This window comes from Cryptomeria japonica, chromosome 10, assembly GCF_030272615.1.
Source record: "Cryptomeria japonica chromosome 10, Sugi_1.0, whole genome shotgun sequence".
In the NCBI taxonomy this organism is placed as follows: domain Eukaryota; kingdom Viridiplantae; phylum Streptophyta; class Pinopsida; order Cupressales; family Cupressaceae; genus Cryptomeria; species Cryptomeria japonica.
Window position 1 is genome coordinate 791,203,700 of NC_081414.1, and position 23,728 is coordinate 791,227,427.

General features: G+C 38.5%; 1 protein-coding gene across 10 annotated transcripts in view; it reads right to left on the minus strand.

The window, feature by feature from the left end:
* LOC131039215 (uncharacterized) overlaps nt 1-23,728 on the minus strand; it is a 178,865-nt gene that overhangs the window by 141,446 nt on the left and 13,691 nt on the right. For 7 of the 10 annotated variants that reach the window (XM_059212144.1, XM_059212140.1, XM_059212139.1 and 4 more), the window contains exon 4: nt 15,029-15,817. In XM_059212144.1, the coding sequence (XP_059068127.1) occupies nt 15,029-15,817 (789 nt within the window). Of the gene's footprint in view, nt 1-15,028; nt 15,818-16,007; nt 16,141-16,167; nt 16,335-23,728 lie in introns of all 10 variants that reach the window. The other 3 variants (XM_059212142.1, XM_059212143.1, XM_059212148.1) reach the window with 3 other exon arrangements.

A 23,728-nucleotide genomic window follows, 5' to 3' on the forward strand; every position in this document is an offset into this window, starting at 1 on the left:
ACGGACAAACCGAGATAGTCAACAAATGGATTGAGGGGTACTTACGTAACTAGGTTGTAGGACAGCAGAGAGCATGGGTACGCTGGTTATATCTGGGAGAGTACTGCTACAACACTACACACCATGTGTCTATAGACATGACTCCTTTTCGTGCTTTATATGGATATGATGCTTTGTCCTTCGTGGGTTTGGCACTTGGAGACAATAGAGCGCCTCTGGCTCAGCATTGGCTTCAGGAAGTCAAGACATTCTTAAGACACTTAAGGATAACATACAACATGCACAGAATCAGCAAAATATATACGCTGATCGACACAGGGGTGAGAGGACTTTTGGGATTGGTGATATGGTATTTTTGCATCTACAACCTTACCGGCAAAGCACTCTTTAGAAAATTGGGGCGGAAAAGCTCAAACCCCTCTTCTATGGGCCATATAGAGTACTGAGGAGGATTGGGGAGGTTGCCTATGAGATTGAGCTGCCTCTTGAGAGCAAGATTCACAATATTTTCCACGTATCTTCAATAAAGAAAGCCCTTGGACAGCATACAATGACTTCACCAAAGTTACCTCCATTAGATGAAGAGGGTAGATTGATTATGATACCAGCTGAGGTCCTGGATATGCGTGTGAGGAGACTAAGGAATAGAGTGATCCAAGAGTATTTGGTGCAATGGAAAGACTTGCCCATAGAGGATGCTACATGGTAAGGAGAAGCAATTCTACAGCATCCAACATTGTGTTTGCTTGAGGGCAAGCAATCCCGAGAACGGAGGACTATAATGTCCCCTCTTTCCTAGTGGTCACTCAGGAGACAAAGATTCGTCCGTTACCCATCTCCGCAAGTGAATTTAGTGGATAGGGGATGTTTGGCTAGCAAAGGGAATTCATACTTAGCTAGTTTTGGCCTTGGACAACTTATTCTATAAGCACTTTATGTTATTTTATTTCCTAAGTCACTTTTTCTGAAAATAGAAATAAATTACAGTGTGACTTTGTTAAGTTGAAAATTAAGTTCAAAGTTAAAACATAAAGTGACCCCCCTTTTGCACACCTACCTAGGCAAGTTGTATTTTAATTAAAGTGGGCCCATTTATTAATGAAATTGGACCCTCTATTATGTACGCCCAAGTTGAGGAGAATATTCCAACTTGTCATAGCATCTAGAACCCTAAAGTGGCGCCTAAGGTTGGAGGTTAATAAAAAAGGTTGAAGGCTCTCATTTTGGCATTCGGTGATTCATTTTTTTGGCATTGTACGGGAATTGGAGCTCTGCAAATTCAGAAATGCAGCAAATCTACATTCGAGAACGAAACCTCCACAATTCCAGATGAGCCTGGACGAAACCCCAAGTCACAAAACTGAGGAATTCATCCATAATTCCTGTGTGGGCTACAATAATCAGACTTTATCAGCAATTGCAGTCCTGCAACAGCAAGGGAATCAGCTTTTGGAAGCAATCAAAGGTAGCCACAACCTTTCCTAGCACCTACGTGGCCTCTCCTAGCCAGTCGTACCACTTTGGAGGCAGCTGGGATATCAAATAATTCATACAGCAGTGATTAGGGTTGGAATAAGTAAGGAAATTCATTGTCAGCATTAACCATCAGCAAATAAAGTGATTTAACAGACTTATCCAAGCATATGTGATTGATATGAGTGATCCTTTGTGGAAAATTAGGCAAATTCAGTGATCTTGCCTAGGAACCTGGAGGAATCAGTAGCAGAATTGTCAACTCTTGCAATAATTGTTTTTGATAATTATAGTTAGTGCAAATAAACCTCATTGGAAGCATTGGTCTACCTGGGACGCCCTTATATTGCAGTTTATTTGAATTCACCAATAAAACACATCATCCTAGGCTTGGCGTGGGACCCCTGGTATGCTATTTGTCCTTCTATTGAAATAAATCTTTCAAAATTGCAATTGTTGTTTGCTGTAATAAAAATCAGAGCTCTGATTTCCTAATCAGTCACTTATTTAATAGTAGAAAAGGTCCAAAAAAGTGTCATTGTTCTATTTATTTCCTTTTCAAGCATTGTATTCCCATTTGGCATCAAAAACTCAAAAATACAAAACCAAACCAAACACTTCCTTTCGCTGGTCAAAGAAAAATCAAACGAGAACAATCCAAAAATCAGAAAATTTAGTTCAATTTTCAGATCAGCTCGAGAAGGGATCTTTCATTGGTATTAGGGCAGTGAACCTGCCAGCCTGAGGGTTTGGAGAAATTTTCATGTACCCTGGTAGGACAGGACCATACAAATATTATACACATAGGAGAGCACAAGGTTATTTGGACTTTGATATAGGTGACATTCCTAAGGGAAATAGGAGTCCTCAACAAGAGGAGAGATGGAACCACCCCGACCCTGATGAGGTGATGAGAACATTGGCTAATGCTCAGCCTAGGATTGTGCAAGCGCTTGACAGGTTACAGAATACATTGGACAAATTGGATTTGAGACGCCATAGGGATAGGTGTGACAGGCATGGCAGGTCTGTGTCTGTAGTTGGCAACCCTGGCAATAGTACAGCCCCTTCATCAATGGACAGTGCAGTCAAATAATTACTTAATTGAATCATGCCATCATTTTGCTCATCAGGCAGGACATAGGGTTGCAATCTCACTTCTTGATTCACCTCTTCTTCTTCCTGCTGATCAATTCTTTCATTAACTTCTTGTGAATGCTCATATCCACAATCGCAAATAGAAGTCCACAATTGAACTGGCTTCTTGACATTGTTTTGATCAAAAGGTCTGACATGGAGTGCTGGTCCCCATACTTTATACTTCAGTCCTTAGAACAAGTAGCATGTGCATTAATAAGGAATACCACCTGAATGTTACTGTGGCACTACCCTGTTTAATTCTAACCAGTGAATCATGGATTGCATCTGCCACAAATTGAGGATAATCCTATGTCCTATAATCTGTCTCACTTTGAACATCACAAGTAAGCAACATAATTTCTTTTGGCATCATAGAATTTCCATCATACCCCAACACCTGTCATATTGTATAATATGTCATCTCAAAATATCTATAGAATAGATCAATTTTATAGGGGGTTTTTTTTGTTCTAGCAAATTGTTGCAAATCACCCTTGTATCTTGGTTTGTGCACAGGTAACCACTTTCTCCTATAAAAACCCTCAGTGGCATCATACTCTGCTTTTAACCCTTCCAAATCAATTGTTGTGGTGCAATCCCTGCAATCTTACATATCAAATACTTCTAATATTTTATCCCTGTTGATATCCAACACACTCCCATTCACAACTCTAATATATCGACGCTCAGGGTTATAACAATTGGCTAGAGTTTTAATCAGGCCTATATTAACAAACACATTCGGAACTACCAACCTAGCCAGCCCTAACCTCCAAGGGTTGCATTCTTAGATAGCAGACTCTGACTTCAAAAAGAAGTATTTGAAAATGTGATGTCCCCTAAAACTAAAATAACTTTCTCTGCAATTGTGTTGCTTGTCAAAAAACTTGGGGACACCCGCCCCAGTCTTAGGCCTATACGACGACCCAGGTAACAAGCCAATTAAATCATCATGGAGATTCTTCTCCTTTTTTTGTTTATTTGCTTTGGGCTCACCAAACTATGAGACTTTCGAGGAAGTGGACATTTTATTTGCTTCGCAATTATTCTCTCCTAATCCCGTATAATTTTCAACCAAGGGTTATAGCTAATTACCCTACTCTGCCTTTTCAAAAGTAACTCAAAATGTTATCAGAGAATGCAGAGAATGGAACTTACAAGCTTTTGTCGAATTGATACAAACTCTGGGGTAGCTGAATCTTTCGCAGGAAGAATAGCCTCATCTCCTTTTCCACACTGAAACTCTCTTTGAACTTCGAAAATGAAAGAACCAACAACAACTTTCAATCTTTAGCCTCTTCCTCATAAATGCAATTCGTGTGAATTATGGGGACGCAATAACACGAGTTTGAATTTGAACCATTGATCATAAATCAACGATGGCTGACAGCGAAATTCAAATCTCCTTACCTAAGGAGACCACTTTTGATCCATCACTTTGTTTATCCCCCACTTTATTTCCATTTCTCAGACGCTCGTTGAAATCCTTCAAGCCACCTTAGCGAGGTCCAAGCTGACACGCTGGATCTTATTCGTATGCTAACAGAACATCCTGTCCTCTTTTACTCGGGCCTCGTTGGAATGGAGAAAATACCCCCAACGAGTGCCAAGTGACTCTTACATATCATTGTCATAACCATTCTCATCGGAAACTTGCCATAAAGTTCCCCAAGCTCCGAGCTCTTAGTTCTCGTGCCACAACTCGAGACTCGGCAAAACAAGAAAAAGGTCCTCACTGAGTTCTGAGTTTTCCAATGGAATACAACCTACCCGCCACATTAGACAACAACTCACAATACACAAAAGACATCTCAAAAAGAAGGACCCACTTTAAAACAGTTTAAAACATATGATAAAACATGTGATTTAAGTTAAGTCCTGTTGTGACCTATTTCACACATCGCCCCATTGCGAATGGGGACCCCCTTGTTGTTTGCTTTTCAGGGTTTTGGTCTTAGCATTGCAATTTCATAAGTCTTCTCATTGAGAGTTTAAGATTAGGGATTTTGAGAAGTCATCCGGAGTCAAATAGAGAATTCTTGGTTAGAATAGTGTTTGAATGCCGTCAAAGTACTTAGAAGGTTTGAAGGACGAGGACCACAATTGCTTTGGGTCATTTCTGATAACTTTCTATTTTTAGAAATTTTTGCTTTTTTGGTTTTTTCTAAATTTAGAAAGATTTGTTTTTGGCATTTTGGGAGCAATCCAGGAAGCAACTTTTTTGGCTTGCTTTTTGCTTTTTCTTGCTTTTTTGCTTTTTTCTGCTTTTTTGAAAGTAGAATTAGGGTTTTGTTCCTCGAGTCATATGATCAATGCCCATGTTGTCAGAATTGAAAAATTATGTCTCAGTGTAAAAAGTAGGGTAAAAACCCTAATCTTGGGTTTTGTTCCAGATGATCCAGGTATGAACATGGCAAATCGGACTTGGACATGGCAGTTTGAATGAAAATGGTTTGAAAGTGCAAGATGGCATGAAGGTCAAATTCGCCTTGGCCAAGAGAAAGATGGTTGATGACTTTCCAAGTCCGCCATGGCCTATGAACCTCCAACTCAGCCCAAGAAAAGATGAACTTGGCAGGACATTGGCAAAGTCCGCCCCGCATGTTGGAAGTTGTCCAAACAAGTCAAGGACCGCTCAAGCCAAGGAAAGAATGGCAAGACATTCTCAAAGTCCGCCCAAGAGAGGTTGGCAGACGGAAAGCCAAGTCCGCCCAAGGAAAAAGTCTAGACTTGCATGAAGTCTACCCAAGAGAGGTTGGCAGATGGAAAGCCAGGTCTGCCCAAGGAAAAAGTCTAGACTTGCATGAAGTCCGCCGTCTCTAGCAAGGATGTGTCCAAGATAAATCAAACTCCTATTTGCAGTTAAGAAGGATGGCAAAAGTTAAGTAAACTCCGACCTGCAGTTAGCATGATGGAAAGGTTAAGTCAGCAACAGGGAAAGTATGGCCAAAGCACTTGTCAAGTTCAACCTAAGCAAGATAAAGCATGGCAAGAACAAGCCTAAAGTCCGTCCATGGATAGATGGCATAAGAGAAGTCAAGTCCGCCCATGGCAAAGAAGTCACAAAGTCCGCCTTGGATGAATGGCTATACAACTTCAAAGTCTGCCTAGGAGGAGTTGAGGGTAGCAAGGTAAAATTTGCACCAAAGTAAGCATGTTCCAAACCAATCTAAAGTCCGCCCTCTCAACACTGTCCATCATGAAGCAAAGTCTGCCCAAGTGTTGGCAGATGTGAAGACAAGTCAGCCTAGGAAGATAGAGGAGTATGTCTCAACCAATTGAAAATCCACCTAAGTAAGGAAAAGCATAATTAAAGGATGATTGGCACAACACTCTTCAACTCCGCCCAAGCCTAAAGCACATGTCTAACAAGCCTAAAGTCCGCCCAAGATGGCCAAACATAGCTGAAGTCTGCCATGTCTAGGGGAAGGTAAAGTAAGCATCAAGGATGAATGGCTAAGCAACATCAAAGCCCGCCATGAGAAAGAAAAGATGGCAAAGAAAAATGTAAAATCTGCCTTGGCCTAAGCATAGGTGAAGCCCGCCAAGAAGACATCAAGAGGAGATGGTCTAAACACTTGCCAAGTCCACCTTGGCTTGGGATTCACAAGATTCACCCAAAACTTAAAGGACAGAGCCAATGAAGAGGTAAAGTCCGCCTAGGAAAAGATGAAAGGCAAGGTAAGAAGGTTGGCCAATGAAGTCATAAAATCTGCCTAGGCAAACACCTTGGCTTAGGATTCACAAAATTCGCCCAAAACTTAAAGGACATAGCCAATGAAGAGGTAAAGTCCGCCTAGGAAAAGATGAAAGGCAAGGTAAGAAGGTTGGCCAATGAAGTCATAAAATCTGCCTAGGCATGATTGACTACAAAGTATGATGGAATTTGACCTAAACATGAAGGATGTCCAAATTAAAGAGTATGTAAGAGGTCCACCAAGATAGATATCCAATCAAGTCTTCAAAGTCCGACCTAAGGCATAGACAAATGCCAAGAAGAAGTAAAGTTTGCCTGGGCATAAATGGAATATGTGAGGATGCCTAAACAAGATGAAAAATTCGCCCATGATTTGAAGATTAGACATGAAGATGATCAACTTTCCATGACGAGGAAAGAAAAATAGCTAGAGGAATAACAAATTTGACAAAATAGCACATGAGATCAAGGATCAATCAAATGAACGGGTTGGAAAATAAATCTTGACACATGAAAATTTTTTTAAATTATTTTCCAACACAGAATTATTTTTGAAGAGAAAATAAATTCAACACTTGAAAAATTTTGGAATTTGAAAGAAAGATCTAGAACTAGAGGAACAACAAATTTGACAAAATAGCACATGAAATCAAGGATCAATCAAATGAATGGGTTGGAAAATAAATCTTGACACATGAAATTTTTTTAAAATTATTTTCCAACACGTAGAATTATTTTTGAAGGGAAAATAAATTAAACACTTGAAAAATTTTGGAATTTGAAAGAAAGATCTAGAAGATTCTTTGGCTACGAAAGAATCATTAAGAGAAAAATAAAATTTCCATTTTGGAAAGATTTAAAACATTAAAAATAATTAAAATCAAAAAAACAAAAAACATGGAGCTCCTAAAATTAAAATTCTTAACTCTATATATTTTCAACCAATCGCTTTCAAATTCACTATCAGGTTGGAAGATTGGAGTGTAATTGAGAAGAAGTTTTCTTTCTTTTAGGTTTTGTGGAAAATTGATTTTCAAGAAGGAATTTTTAAGAATTAAAATTTTTCTAAGTATTGGAAGTCAAAAAACAAAGTGTTTTTTTTTTGAGTTTAAGAAAAAATTTCCAGAATTGAAGGTAGATTTCAGTCACGAGCAATTCCGAAGATCCAAAATCTGAAATTGACTGAATTCTTTCCCCTTTCTGTCTTATTTCTCACAAATTTATCGATTTCGTGGCCAAATTCTTCCACTTTCAATCTGATTTTTCACAAAATCTTAACTTTTTAACAGGCTGAAAGTGAAATTTCTGAGTTTAAACGTCCAGAATCAGAATTAAAACTATGAATTTTCTCAAGAAATAATGATGTTTTGCAGGCTAAAGACTATCAAAGGAGTTCCTTCCAGAAAAGCTCAAGATGAAGTTTACCAACAAAGGATTGCAGCCGGAATCAAAGATCAAATCCAAGTGGAAGAATGTCATAGATACTGACCTTGGGCATGTGGATTTTGAAGACTTCAAAAAGAGAATGTATGGCCATGATGGATACTTGCCAACACCCATTGCTCGTCAGATGATGAGGAATGGCATCGTCCAAGTAGTTGGATTTCCACCAGCTAAAGAATGTGCTGAGCTAATGGTTGAATGTGCTATGCACTATGATGCACAAGAAAGAGCGATCATTGCACCTGATGGAAGGATATTAGCTAATCTTTCAGAGTTAGCCATTTAGGAAGTGTTTGGAATACCAAACTACAATAAAACCTCATATAAAACTAAAGAAGATACCCAAAAAATCTGTGATGACCAATTTGAACTCTATGCGGCAAATATCAACAAGTCATGGTTAGAAAAGACAAGACCTTCCCAAAAGAAAATGCCAAAGAAGCTGCTACACCCATACTTCAAAGAGGAATATGGTGACATTATCCTACTATTAAAAAGAGTAATGGGCAGCCCTCAGGGTGCGTCGTTCGAGACATGGATGTACTACTCATTGATGAAATCACCTTGGAGTCAAGATGTTCAATTGGTCCCGCATAATCAATAACAATCTTCATGAGCAATTGACAAATTTAGAAAGGACAAAGTCCTACATGAGCTCTTACATTGTCTACCTGTAGGCCAAAAATTATAGATATTCCGGACTGATTTGTAGAGGCATAGTTGGCAATGGTGAAAATGAATCCAAGTCTATGACTGTTACTCGCAGTTGCAACTTAGTGAAAAGGCCCAATTCAAGTGAGTAAATGATGCATTCCTAATGTATATCACAAGGACACTACAAGGGGGAACTCATCAAAGGCTATCTCCTAAAGCGAAGAGTTTAATCAGCAAGTATGGATCCTAGTTTATCCAGTTTCCGAAATTCACATACATAAGAGTTCAAGAATTTGCCAGTCATCCTTACCGACTTCCGATCTATCCCACCAATAGAATGGTCCTACTAGAAGTTCTTAGACAGTTGGAGAGATATCAGGGTGAGACATATCAGGGTTGCAAAAGAATAAGGCAGAAGGCGGCTATTTCCTTCCCATTCTTTATCAGAAATATGTTGGAATCTTGTCCGACGGCACAGGCAACTAAAGGTGCCAAGCTAGAGATGCAATGGTATCCCTTTACATTCTACTGGTCCGGAGCTAACTATGATCCTCATGGCAATATTGGGACAATAAATGGAGAGAGATACAGGCATAGAGTGGACTTAGAAGATTTTTGGGAGATGTTGCAGATGAATTTGACATCAGGAAGAGACTATGGTCCAGACTACCAATAAGCTTGATCAAAATAATTGAACTTTTCTGTGTGCCTGATCAGTTGGAAAATAATGCAGAATACACTTAGCCACGCTTTGACGAGAATACATCTCTTCCGCCTGTCAGATGGTCAGAACTTGAGCATGATAACTTGGCTACTTTGATGCAGCCAGTTGTGAAGTATTCTCGTTGGTGGGTCGATCAGCAAATTAATGGACTAAGACAGAGAAATTTGACCTTGACTTATGACCTGATAGGTGAAGTAGAAGAATGTTCCTCAAATGCAAAAGCATCTCAAAGTGCCAGACCGATTGAAGGTGCTAAAAAGAAAGAAGTAGGAAGCTCTTCAAGAACAAAAGGGAAGACAGTTGTAAATGACGGACCTGCTCAGAAGAAACAAAGGATAGAACCATCTCATTCCACCACATCAAGGAACATAATTGATACATTGGCCATTGATGAGTCATTGGCAGATATGGAGATTCCTTCCCCAGTTCATGGAGGAAATGTAGAGTCAGTCCATCAAGAAGATGAAGAGCCCTCGTCTCCTACAGGCACAGAAATATTGGAATCGGATGATGAAATGAATGTTTTGGATGGTGAATTTCAAGAGGGAATGGTTTCCGCTCTTCGAGGAGTCCAGGATGTCTCATGTAAGGAAGGCAATCAGGAAGAGGAAGGCATGGAACGGCCCACTATTCTTAATTGGCTAAAGGAAAGATTGAAAGTAAAGACACAAGTAATAGAAAATCAAGAAGAAGATGATATGGCCGACTTCTTGGCTAGATTAGAACAAGTTGTTGTAAAGAAGCCAGCCAAAAGGTTTTCCACCATCCAGAGAGATGAAGCCGACTGTCGCCGACTGTTGCACTGTGTAGATTGTTGTACCAAAAGTAGACAAGGCAAAAGAAGATATTGCTCCTCATGAATATAAAATCACTACAATCAATTTGGGACCAACTACAAGAGTCGGGAAGTTGAAGACTTGAATAATTCAGTCGCTTCCATGAATGCAAGATTGGACAAAGAAGTAGGAAAGAAAAGGGAATACAAAAGAGAAGTTGAGCGCCTGAGGGAATACATTCAGCACTTGACTAAACTGCTCAATCAAGCCAATCCAGAAGTTCCTCCACTTTTAAATCCACGGGAGACGGTCAGATATTCTAAGGAAGAAGAAGTTACGGCCAGGGAAACCAAAGAATGGATGGCAAATGGAAAAGAAGAAGCAGCAACATTTGCGGACAAATTGAGACTAACATATGGGCAGACTTCTTTCCTACTCTCCAGGACATTCAAGACAGGATTATCCCATGCCTTAGAGTATTAAAGGGCATGCATAAATAGGAACTGATTAACAAAGAGATAATTGCAACAGGGGCTGCCTATGATTTTACTGCATGGCATTGGACATTAGTTGCACGCAGTGAAGTTTTGGAGAAGATAAAGGTAGATAGTGCTAAGGCTGAGGAGCAGATAAAAGAGATTCAGGATAAGATCTTCCTTATAGCTGCAGATGTGTTCAAGAAAGAAACAATCAGTGAAAGTGATATGCAGTTGGAAAGCTTAAAGCTCAGAATTTAGGAGATTTTCTTCCCCATCACAAGACCAGTCCTGAAACAAAATTTGGCTAAGGCATCAGAATTCTTGTCCATCCGAGATGCCTTCCAGAAACAGGAGCTGGAGTGGGAGATTGCTTTTGCCGCTTGCGCAAATGATTTGGACGGATCGGAATACAAGATCAACATGTTGCCACATGTCACCATGGAAGATGTCGACTCAATTGTGTCCAGATTCATTGAACACATTGCTGCCAACAAGGATAAGGATGCACCTTCTTAGGAGATGGCTAACTACGCCACTTGTCTAGCATACACTTGTCTTTGGTTTTATTTTGGGAAACTCTATCTAGGGTTGTGTTGTCTTAATCTTGACCGTTGATCTTAAATTGATCTCAGCCATTCATTCATTTTTTCAGAACTCTATATAAACTCTAATTCTCTCATTTCATTGTTGTTGTGGAGAGATTTATGAAATTGTTTCTTAAAGCTACTTGAATAATAAAAGTTCATTTGCAAGTGTTTGCCTTGAAATCTTATTCTTATTAAGTGGTTGCATATCTTTCTTCAACAATAGAATAGAATAGAATAGATTTGTTTAAACTAAATTTTGCTTTGAAGTTGTTAGATGAATGAAGGATTGATAGTTTAGATTGGTGAAACTTTTAATCATACTTTCTTTGAATAGATGATTTTCGTTCAATGTGTAAAGTTAGCCTAAGCTTTTGATGTGGATGCTTAACTTCTACTTTGAGTAATATTGTTCAATTGTTGGTATTATTCATAAGTATGAAAATCTTGTGCACAACCTTAGAAGATTGCACCCGCTTTGTGTAGTTGTCTAAGAGTGGCGAAACAAAGTGTTGCTATTGGTTTCACCCAATCTTTACCGTCTCTTGAGTTCATAGGAATAGCTTAGAAGTAGCATAGAACTCTTGAACCCTTATCCTTTTTTCGAGGAAGTCCAAAATCTGAAAATCCAAAAACAAAATTAAAAGAAAAAAGAGAAAGTAGTTATTGTCAAATCCGTCGAAGTCTTAGCTTGTGAATGATATTTGTCGAGCGTAAGTCCCCCTTGTATTTCAGCATACATAACCAAGGAAGCTATCCAACATATAGTCGCTCATTCGCACATATAGACCTTGGAGTCGCCTTGTGGTCTTTCTCGCAATCTTGGCACAAGTTGTGATGAACCCTTGTTGGTTCAACTCTTCAACCTACTGTAATTTGTAGATCTTCTTTGTAATTTTGATTATTAAGATGGTCTTTCAAAAATAGACAAAAGTTGCAGAAGGGGGTTTCTTTAATTTGCAACACATATTGAAATAATACATGAATTTAATCAACTGAAACAATAAATAGGAGAATTTAGAAGCATACTCATAGGTCCTTAGCCAATTTATTGAAATGAAAGATTAAATCAACAACTTACAAAGTTCCGATTTTTATTCTGAAACAATTCAGATCTGCTCTTATTTAATACTCAGACACCCAAACAGTGGAAGATGGCACCAATAAATGAGCAAGCTGTGTGTTTGGGAAAAGAAGCCTCCAAACCGCAGAAGAATTAACAACAAAACAGTAAATAGGGAAACCTACAACAAATCTGCCTTGTAAGAAGCCAAATCTGCCCCAATTCAATTCAATTTAACTTCTGAGTGAAGTCAACCAAGCTGTAACAATTCGATTTATCTTTCATAATCTCAAAGCTATTGAGTTATGAAGAATGCACGCTCTCCAAAACAGGTCCAAACCCTAGCTGCCATAGCCAAGTGCTCAAAAGAAAATGTCAAATTCTCAATATCAATGAATGAGGTTTAATTTCCATCTTGGCTGCCTAAATACCCAAAAGGTGTGATTTTTGGCAATTAGGGATTTGAAAATTATAACTTGCTTTTAGGGTTCCCAACTTAACCCTAAAAGCAATGCCTAACTTAGGAGATATTAATTTTTCACTTAAATAAATTTAAGTGATGCACTTTGTGATTTTATATTAATATTTCATTAAAATATTAATTGCCTGTGGGACCACTTAAAAATTCATATCTCCCTCATTATTGCTCGGAAACTAAATCTGTCAGAAGCTAGGGCCACAGTTCGCCACGCCAATGAAAATAGGACCATGTCTATTTTTAGCAGTTTTTCCCTAAAAATTAGGAAATCCTCATATAATGTCAGAAACTAATGAAACAAAGACCAGAACTGAACTCAACACTAAACTAGAACAAATAGACAGGCCACTCCTCAAGATACTACATTACTGACCCCCTTATCCATACCCTGTTAGCCTACAAGGGTCCAAAAATAGGCTAACTCCTCGAACTCTGATGCTCACGAAAACGGGGACATTACACAAGTAGTGATTTTGTTCAGGAGAGGATAGAGTATCCTTGGATATTTTATTCTAATGTTCGGTATACGATAAAACGTACACCACCAAGTCCCTAGGACATCATGCGCAAGGGCCAAACCTAAGGAATTCATTCAAGACAAAAAGGATATAACTCATTCGAACACTCTTTTTTCTTTTAAAATACCGACTGAAAGAGGAACTCTAGGACAAGGGGTTGGTTTTCGAACGATAATAAACCCTTGAACAATGAATTTAAGAGAAAACCAACCGTGAAAGCAAGTCACCGCTCAAAAAGAAAGTCCGCCAAGAAATATTTAAAAATTGAGGAGAAACCCAAGGCTAGAGCAAAATGGTGGCCTATCCAAAACAGTCCTAACACCACTCTGGTTGATGCAAATGTTGATACAATATTCCCCGTTAGAGCAAGCCCAAGCATGCATAGAGAAATCTATCTAGCAGGGATGAAGGGTATCCAAATGAGAAATAGCATACTACAAATTATAGTCAGCTGGTATTTCCCATAATTGGGTGAGGCACAAGCCCACGCATAGGTGGAGCTAATCACGTCTCACAAACTATTTGCTTTTGGGTCCAAGAAGGGTTGAATCTGAGTTCAGAATTTTATTTTTAAGTTTTGTTTTATTAATATTTTTTGCTTTTTCAAATTAAAATTTAATATCAATATTTTTTATGAATTATGTCAATTTTTATCCAATTTTTTATTCATATAATAAAATCTAGTAATTTAAATTTAAATATTTTTAATCATAATATATTTATTATTTAATATATATAATTTTTTATATATTTATTAATTATAATATATATATTAATAATATTTAAATCAAATTTTTAACATATTTAAACTATAATATTATTATATTTAATATAATGTAGTCAAATTTAATATAATTTTGTTTTATTTTTATGGATTTATTACTAATATTTTTTTTTAGATCAAATTTATATAAGGCAAATTTAATCAGGAATTTTCTTCCAATTTTTTTCCCCTTGCCAAACTTCATCCAAAATTTATGGTTGTCGAACACGAACTCAAACTTGAACTTGTGACATAGCTTGTGCATGCAATCAAATTAGCTTCTATTTGATTAGTTTATTGTGTATAAGCATGAAACAAGTTTTAAATCCTTAAAAATCTATATATGTCATGGCTTTTTCAATTTGTTGAGTCTAGACGCTGAGTCCAAGTCTAGGTCAAAGATCAGATTCCCAAATCTGAGGCAAGTCCAGCCATACCCTACCAAAAAAAATTGCCATACAGGCATACTTGAACCCAGCGCCCGTAGCTAGTCCTGTACCAGAACCGGCAACTTAGTGGGAGGAAGCATTTCAAAAAAAGCAGACCTGTTCTACCAATGTCAAAGCACTGCTATACAGGAAAGTTTCTAGTATGAAAAGCTCGTTATCTGTACACTGATTACCTCCACACATCTCGTAAAATATCTAGTAAATATAAAGTACAAAAAATTATCATATTTACAATCCAGTATTTACATTTGATATGGATGAATTTTGTAATTATTCAAATGGTGATATGCTATTTCATTATTTTATCATCATTTAATTTTAGTAAACTTATATTCAACAAAACTAAATAAGTATGGTGGCAAATAAAGTAGAGTTAAGGCTGCTCCCAAATAATAAACTTGAGAAAAATCACATTTACAGAGCGTCTTTAGCATATAACTTTCCATCTCTTTATTTTCTATACAGAGCTTCTCTAGCAAACATAAATCCCTTACAATATCACCTACAATTGGATTCAATTCAAATGCATTTTTGACAGGTTTTATTACAGTCCCAATTTCCTAAAATTAGAAGATTTTAGAAACACTTAATTTAAGCGCACCGGGGGGAGGGGGGATTTTGATTATTCACTATGCATCTTTCCTCTATGCTGCAATGATATATTCCACAAATACATTCAAATGCTATCAGCTATTTCAAATTTTCAAATCATACTGAAATTCTAGGTCTTCAAAAATTTGAATCTTATATAGATCATCAATATGCACAAGACAGCCACATAACTTACCTGAAGTTGAATGTAAAGATAAGTGAGCAAATCTGCTCCTCTAGGAAACTCCTGAAATGCCTTGTTAACCAAATCATTTTCAACTGGTACTGCTTCTGAAACACTTCTACATCCTGGCAACATACAAATAGCTCCAAGTGCTTGAATGTGAGTTCGTAATTCTCCAGTATGCAAATACAGCTCCAGAAGAGTGATTTCCTGTGAAACAACACTTGTGAGACAACCTGCTTCTGATGAAGAGACAGATGTAAGTTGAGGTTTTCTGTCATGTTTCTTTGAACGTCGATGAGCAACAGATGCAGGCAATGTGTTTAATGCAGCAAGATATCCTTGAAGAATGCATCTGAGAGCAATTGCAAAGGCTTGATTAACGAGGCTAAAGGGAGCAGATGATGCCAAAGCTCCCTCAGGGACAATCTCCTCCTCTGTCATACAGCACTTGCTTTTATTACCCTTAGACTTCGGATGTTTTCTGTTCCTCTTGCCTTTGACTTCATCTCCTTTATTAATTGTAAGACTTTCAACAGTCTCATCAATATTTGATCTTTTTCCTGAAAAATAGGCCACAAATTTTCCAAGCTGGCAATAGATCTGACCAGCATGAGCTATAATATAAAGCAATTTTCCAAAAGCATTTGTACTAGATGTTCTGCACCAAAAACTGGAAATGCTATGGGAAGTCCTGTCAGCAGGTTGAGAAGAAAATGTGTTTGAAATGTTCTCCAAATTTTTAACAGCTGACTCAACACCTTGTAATGCATTAAGAGCATTTCTAACTAATACAAACTCCTGCAGAGAAGAGATATGTCACTGAACAAGCATTTCACAATTCTCAAGCACCAAAGGCATATAATCAATAATGTTTAACAGGAGCCCATAAGAAGCATAAATTGCATAGTCAAACTTTTTAAGCATCCAACATAATGAATGTCTGACCTACACATAGTAATATACAATACTTGTGTCATTTGTCACTTACAGATATAAATCCACTCCAAATGAACAAACCAAGTTCTCCACTGAGGCAGTTGCATTCATGTGACTGTAGCCTCTTATGCAGAGGTTTGACATGAATTGTCATAGCATGCACAACTCTGAAGGAAAAAGCCAACCTATTTGTAAATGAAAAAAAAAATTACCTCATTTTGCTTCAAAAGCACTTATGTTCATTTGACTTTGCAGCCCCTCTCAAGCAGAAATTTTAAACAAAGTAACAGCCAACTTTCACATAGTGCTTAAAATTTTCAGGAAACTGTGAATCTCATTTTACTGGAGAGGTACTTAAGCTCATTTGGCTTTGTAGCCCCTTGCAAGCAGAAAATTCAAACAAAGAAAAGGGCCATATTAGGAAACTGCGTAACTGCATATTGAGTCATCTCACAAAATATTATTGCAAGTTGCCTTTTCTACAAGCAAAAACACAAATCAAATAATATAAAATGTATGAAAAACAGGAAATGCAATACAAATAGGTGACACCTAGAAGTCTTCTTTTCTTATTCATATATGAATATAGCACACAGACAGAGATGTGAGGAAGGGAATCGTGAAGGGGACTGAGAGATGCGAACACTTCCCTATGGAACATAGCTTGAAACTATTCAGAAATCATCATTCACAGTGGTAGATACTTTCCTTGGCACCATTCAAAATATTTTCTGAGGAAATTATGACTGTAACAATGCCACAAAAAAAATTCTAATTACGTGATGGAAAACTGTGTGTAAATGGGACAAAAACATGAGCCAAAGTGCCTATGTTCACCAATAGTTGCTGAAACGTTCCTAACAACTGGCAGAGAATATGAGAAAAAATGTTGTGTTCAACATCCAATGCAATGACCAAATAACAGATGCATGTTAACATCCATTACGAACAACAAAAGGACCAGTTTTTACAGAGTTAAGACATATTTCAGTAACTGTGTACAATATCAGCAATGCTCCAAAACATCACTGCAATCTGCCTAAAGCACAAGCAGAACCACATCTCAAATAATATAAATAATAATCCACAGAAACGGTAAGGCAGTCATCATTTATAGAGCTAAAAGCTTTCCTCAATGTCATTTTATGTTTTACAACTAGATTCTAACTTCAGTAGTAATGCAAAAAAGCAAAAAAATCCCAACATACAACACAAAACAGTGCAATCACCAGCCTAAGACATGATCTAAATGTGTATACTCACCAACACCATAAGGCCCACTTATTTCTGCAACCCTTGTCCCACTCATTGCACCCATTTATGGGCCCACTCATTGCACCCTTCCATGTTGGCATCTTCTATTCTTATGCATAGAGGATGCCCATTGCCTTAAATTCAACAATTCTTTCACATTGGACGAAGTCCTATGTTCTAGACACAAGCCTCATGTGACTACAATACTATCTACTCAGTACGGAAATCTCCTTCCATGCAGATCATCAACTTTTGGAGCATAAATCTTCATGTGAGAAATAGTTTGGTATCAGCAACATATTTTGATCTCCAAGACACTTTATTCCTATGTGGTGTCCGCTTATTCAAAACTTAGAATCTATCCATCTTGGTATTCCCATCATGATTATCCACAGTTCACATACAATCCCTACCCCACCAGCTTCCAATTTCTAATGTTTTGTCTTAGCACCTATGGAGTGGTTCTAATTTGTTTTTAGAAATTGGGAATAATTTTCTGTAAGCACAACAAAAATATTGAGATCATTCTCATTGCAACTTCCTTTCTTTTACTAGCATTATCATTGTTATTTCAAACATACACAAAATAAATAATGAGAAGTAGAACACTCTCCTAGGGATCTCATTTCTTGTGATTATCCCCACCACTATAACAATCTCAAATACAGCCTTGGCCCAAATTACAAGAGCACCTTATTGATTGTATGCAAAGTTAGATTAAATGATGAATTTAGCATGCCCAATTCTCAAGCAGTTTGCATGTGCCTGGCCTTATCCAATCACAACACACCCTTAGTAATCTATTAAAAAATTTAACTACCTAATGAAAATTGTATGGGTAACAAACTGTTGAGAATCAGAGTCGGCAAAGACTCAACAAAACCTATCAGAATTTTTGACTTGGATTCAGAACCAAAAACTCAGTGCAGAGTCAGCAAAACTTGGCAATAAAAAACATGACATACAATAAATATTTTTTATAGTTCTTTTTATTTCAAGTTGATTTTCTGTTTTTCTCTTAGATTTAGTCAAATCTATGAATCTCAGCTGTCAGATTTGGCCAAGTCTGCAAATCAGGGCTGCAGTCTCCCCAAACCTGACTTGGACTCAGATCCCTGAGCCCTCATTGCATCTCACCAAGTCTCAACAACATGATAAATGTTAATTTGGAAGTAATATCTGCATTATTTGTAGATGTTATTTGTGTTTATGTCTGTCCTGTTGTGACCTAATCACACATCACCCCATCCCAAATGGGGACCCTCTACGTTTTAGGCCCTCTTGGTCTTTTGGTCTTAGTTTTCGGGTATTTCCGTGGCAGTCTCGTCAGTCTCTCTGCTTTGAGCGTATTTGGGGGGTTAAATTGATCAAGTTTGCTTTTCGTTTGAGCGAATTTGGTTAAGTCTATGGCTCATTTTGTCAATTTTAGGGTTTTTGCCTTTAGTCCTAGATTTTAGGGGTTTTTGTTAGGGTTTTCGAAAAACTGAATGTGGAATTGGAATCAGGACCCTTCGAGGAACCTCCCAGTAAAATTTGAGCGAAATTGGGCCAACTTTCTATTTTTAGAAAGTTCCTATTTTTTAGAGATTTTACTATGTCCCGGAATGTCTTCATTTTGCCAAAAATCAAACTTACCATTTTTAGTAATTTCTATTTTTAGTAAGTTTCTATTTATCGTAAGTCATCCTGCATCCTGTTCTAGGCTCTAACTCTGACATTTTGAAAAGTTTCTATTTCTTGGAAAGTTCATCTGTGGCAAGCCCCCGCATGTAGACGATGAAGACTGAGCATTCCTGAAGAATTTGTCTAAATCCGAAAGGTTAGAAAGAAAACAAGATCGATCAAAAATGGCTAAGTGTTGGCATCCATTCCTGAAGTGGAAAGCTCGGAAAATCATCTAAGTCAAGGAAAACACTTCAAATTCACAAATGGCATCCTGACCTGAAAACGACCAAAATCATCTAAGTCTAGAAAATTCACCCTCGTTCCTAAAGTGGCATCCTGAATTCTAAAACATGAAAGTCACCCAAGTCCGGAATTCATGAAAATCTGTGAAATCCAGCACCAAGTGATTTTGGTGCCCAATTCCCAGGTAGGGCGCCAAAATGGCACTGCCTTGGAATTGCATAAAGACGGAAGAATCCAAGTTCAAGGCGAAAATTCGCCCAAGGCCCAATTAGGACACCAAAAGCAAGGAGTCAAGGAGAATGTGAAATGCAATGGGCGCCAAAATGAGGAGGCCCTGGAGAATTGCAAAAAAGTGAATTTCCTTCCCCGAGGAAGAATTGCGCCAAACACCAAAGGAGGGCGCCAAATAAAGGTATCCAAGGAAAACTAAAAAATGTTGAATTCCATGCCTAATGCAATTTGGCGCCCAAAGGAGTGATGGGACGCTGAACTAAAGGGACCAAGGAAAATGCTTGAGGTGGAGAATTCCTTGATGGAGTTGAAACAGTGCCTAGGGAAGGATAGGGGTGCTAAAGATAACATGCCATGGAGAACTTGGGAAATGTAAAATTCAAATTCCTTGACATGAAGCAATCAACGTCCTAGCTAAAGAAAAGAAGTTGAAATGACTAAGGCATGGAAAGCATGCAAATTAAAGAATTCCTTGCCGATATGGATTCAGTGCCCATGGAGATGAGAAAGCGCTTGGAAGGGGTCAACGTGGAAAGCTTGGAGAATGTTGAATTCCGAGCCAAGGTCAAAATTCCGCCCTAAGAAGTATAAGGGCGCTAAAGTTGAGTTGCCATGGAAAACGAAGAAAGTTCAAATTTCCCTGTCTACTGGAAAATAGCACCTAGGAGTGATGCAAGGCACCAAAATGGTTAAGATAAGAAAAATCAAAGAAATGAAGAAATTCCTTCACAAAGTGAATTCCACGCCTAGGTTTGAAAATTCAAAGAATTTTCCAAGGCAAAAGGAAATCCAGGGGTCAAGAAAGGAAAGGAAAGGAAAAGCAAGAAATCCCCTCGATAAAAATTTTGAAATTTCCATTTTTAGACACCAAATCTCGTCGAAATCCAAAAAAAATTCCAGATTTGGACTCGTAAGAGAATTCTCTCTCCACTGGACCCGGGTCCTAAATTTTAGGAAAATCCCTACAAAATAGATGGTCAAAAGGCATGGAAAATTCCCTTCGAAGCAAGAACAGTCAAGCCAAGGAGATGAATTAGATGAATCTTGAAGAATATTCCAATTTCCCTTCAAAATTTGAAAATTGGAAAGTTGGTGAATTGGCATGGAATATTCTAAGAATGACGCATGACTTAGAGCATTAAGAGAAATTTCCAAATTTGAACTCAACTATAAGGAAAATTCCTTTTCCATGGCATGGTGAATTGGAAAGTATGACGCATAATCAATGCAATTGCCCAAATTCGATTCCTCCAAACTTAGTAGCACGAAAGGGAAACTCTAAATAAGCATCAAGATACATTTCTTTTCTCACATGCGAATTTCAAGAAAGAAGGGTTGGAGAAGTGAAGAAAGTCATACTATGAGAATTTTTCATCATTTTCAAAGGGTTTTTCAGTATGGCAGAATCAAGCAAGGCGGCTACCATCACCAGGCAAGCACAAATAAAAGCAGAGATGAAGGGATTGCTTCCTGATTCCAAGATTGCTTCCACGTGGAAGGAGATTAGCAATACAAATTTAGGCACGTTCAACTTGGCTGCCTTCAAGATCAAGATGTTTGGAACAGCAGGGCATAATCCATCTCCTACAACTATCAAGTTTGTCAAAAGCGGAATTGTTGCAGCAGCTGGTTTTCCTCCTGCTATCCAGTGTCCAGATTTGATTCTGGAATGTGCAAAGCATTACAATCCGGAGCGGAAGACAATTTCAACGTCAGATGGCAAGCTACTGGCGACATTGACTCCAGAGTCAATTGATGAAGCCTTCAAAATTCCTTCAAACTGTTCCATGACATACAGGACTATAAATGGAGCTAAGGCAGTTTATGAAGCGGGTCCTGGCAGATGTGTGGATATGATCAATAAACAGCGGTTGCTAAAGCCTAGGTCGCATATCTCCAAAATGCCTAAGGTTCTCACTATCTTCGAATTCAAACAGGAATATGTGGACCTGATAAAGATGCTAAGCTGTATAGTGGGATGTTCATATACTGTGAATTTTGAACCATGGATGTTCTTTTACATCGGCGAAATCATTAATGCTAATGGGTTAGTGGATTGGGCCGGGTTGATTAACCACTACTTGCACGAACAGCTGAGAGATTTGAAGGAAAGGAAGTCCCAATCCTTCTTCATGAGCTCCTACGTGATTTATATGCTTGCAAGAAGGGGAGGCTTTGATGGTTTGCAGGCAGAAGGAATCATGGGTTGCGGACCGGCACAGTTGAAAGTGCATGAGTGTTATCCTCAACTACATCTTCATAATACTAATTCTTACAAGCTGGTGAATGACACCCTCACTATGTATTTGACAAGACTTATGCAGAATGAATTGCACACAAGCGTGTCACCACAGGCTAGGGCCCTAGTTCAAAAATATGGAGCCACGTTCTTACAATTTCCGAAGTTCACCTATATCAGGACGCAAGGATTCTCATATCAATCATACAAATTGCCGACGTATCCATCCGACAAATTGGTACTGCTTGTACTCATGAGGCAGTTGACGGCCTATGAGCGATTGCAGAAGAAGAAGAAGCAGTCTATTGAATTCCCAGTTGTCCTAGGTGATTAAAGCACCAGAGGAGTTGGCATTCTATCTCTTGGCATTTTACACATCCAGTGCTCAATATGATCCTTATCGACAAATCAAAAAGGTTGTTGGAATGAAATTTATAAATAAGTTTCACCTAGAAGACTATTGGGCAAGTGCCAAGGATGACCTTGAGGTTCGGAAGAAAATGTATTCCAGACTACCCCTTGACACCATTAGGATAGTTGAGATAATGCAGGTGCCGGATCAAGTGAAAGAAGATTCGGACTTGGTGCAGCCAGAATTCGAAAGGGTGAAAGATCAACCCATTCAACTATCAGACTGGTCGGAACCTGAAATTGACGATCTAGACATCTTGGCCATACCTGTTTTAAAGTTTACCAGACATTGGATTGATAGGCATATCAAAAGGTTGAAAGAGGGAAATGTCACCACCTGACTTTTCAGTTGATGGGAAGTCTGGATTCCCATAGGGAAGCAACTAAAGGATCTTCGCAAGCCCAAGAAGAGGGAGAAGTCCGGCTTGATAGAGGGAAAAGTGCTCCAAAGAGACCAAGGACGACAAGGAAGAAGGATGTCCATTGGGAAGCTTAACAGGAAGCCCAACAGAAAACCCAGCAAGAAGTCCATCAAGAAATTCATCAGGAAGTTCAGCAGGAAATGCAGCAAGAAGAACCACTGCAAAAGAGAGCAAGGGTAGAAAGAATGCAGTCACCAGCAAGTTCTTCCAATGAGCGGGAGGTAGAAATGTTTTCGCAGGAAAATCCAGTAAATCCACCTCCGAGCAACATCCTTGACAATGCTCCAGCACAAGATATTCTCGACGTCGGTGCTTCACATAGACCACATCAGTCAAGAAGTCAGAGACAAGAAGTTCCTCCTCATCAAGAAGAAACTTGCCAGGATAGTTTCATGGAAGCCATCCTTGGCGAAATGGAGGAAGTATCGCAAAAGCAGGAGCAAGAGCAGATCAAAATCCATAGTCACTCCATTCCTGCTCCTGATTGGCTAATGGATAGATTAAGAAGTGAGCCCAAAAAAGAAACCGATCCAGCACGGGAGTTGGAGGAGTTGTTGAATGGATCAGCCAGCAAAGAAGAAGGCTCCCCGGAAATTCTCCAAGGTCGTGAGGGATGAATCTGGATCCCGAACCTTGCACATAGCTGAGCTTGCAGTAGATAAGGACAAGAATTAAATAAGGCCAGAAGATTATGTAATCAGACAAGTTGACCTTGGGCATGCTCCCACCGGACAGGTAATCGAAGCCTTTGAAGGATCTTCCTTGGCCATGAGGGAAAAGATGCAGAAAACAAAGGCAAAATGTAAAAGGCTAAAGGAAGAAAATAAGGTCTTATGTGAATATATTAGAAGTCTCAAGCGGCCACTCAGGGAAGTAGATCCATCTTTCGTTCCTCCTTCCTCCCTCCCTAAGGAAGTCGTTGATGACACAAAGGAAATCAGAGTAATGGCACAGAGTTCCAAGGAATGGGTGGAAGATGTCTTTACTGCAGCAAGGAAGTTCATTGAAGACTTAGCTCATCTTCATTCTAGATTTGTTGCCCTTCTAAATAGGTTGGAGGTAGTGGAAGGTATGTGGGAAGACATCCACATCTATCAAGACTTAACCATTCCGCGACTCAGGGCTCTAATGAAGATTCCAAAGCAAACACTGATTGATGGAAAAGTAATCCAAGAGAATGAAATTTATGACTTTTCCCGATGGTTCTGCGCCATTTGCTCAGGAAAGAATACCTTTGAAAATTTTGGCATGGAGTCTTCAACTTTGAAAGACTCAATTAGAAGAGTGCAAGAGGAAGTCATCAATGTG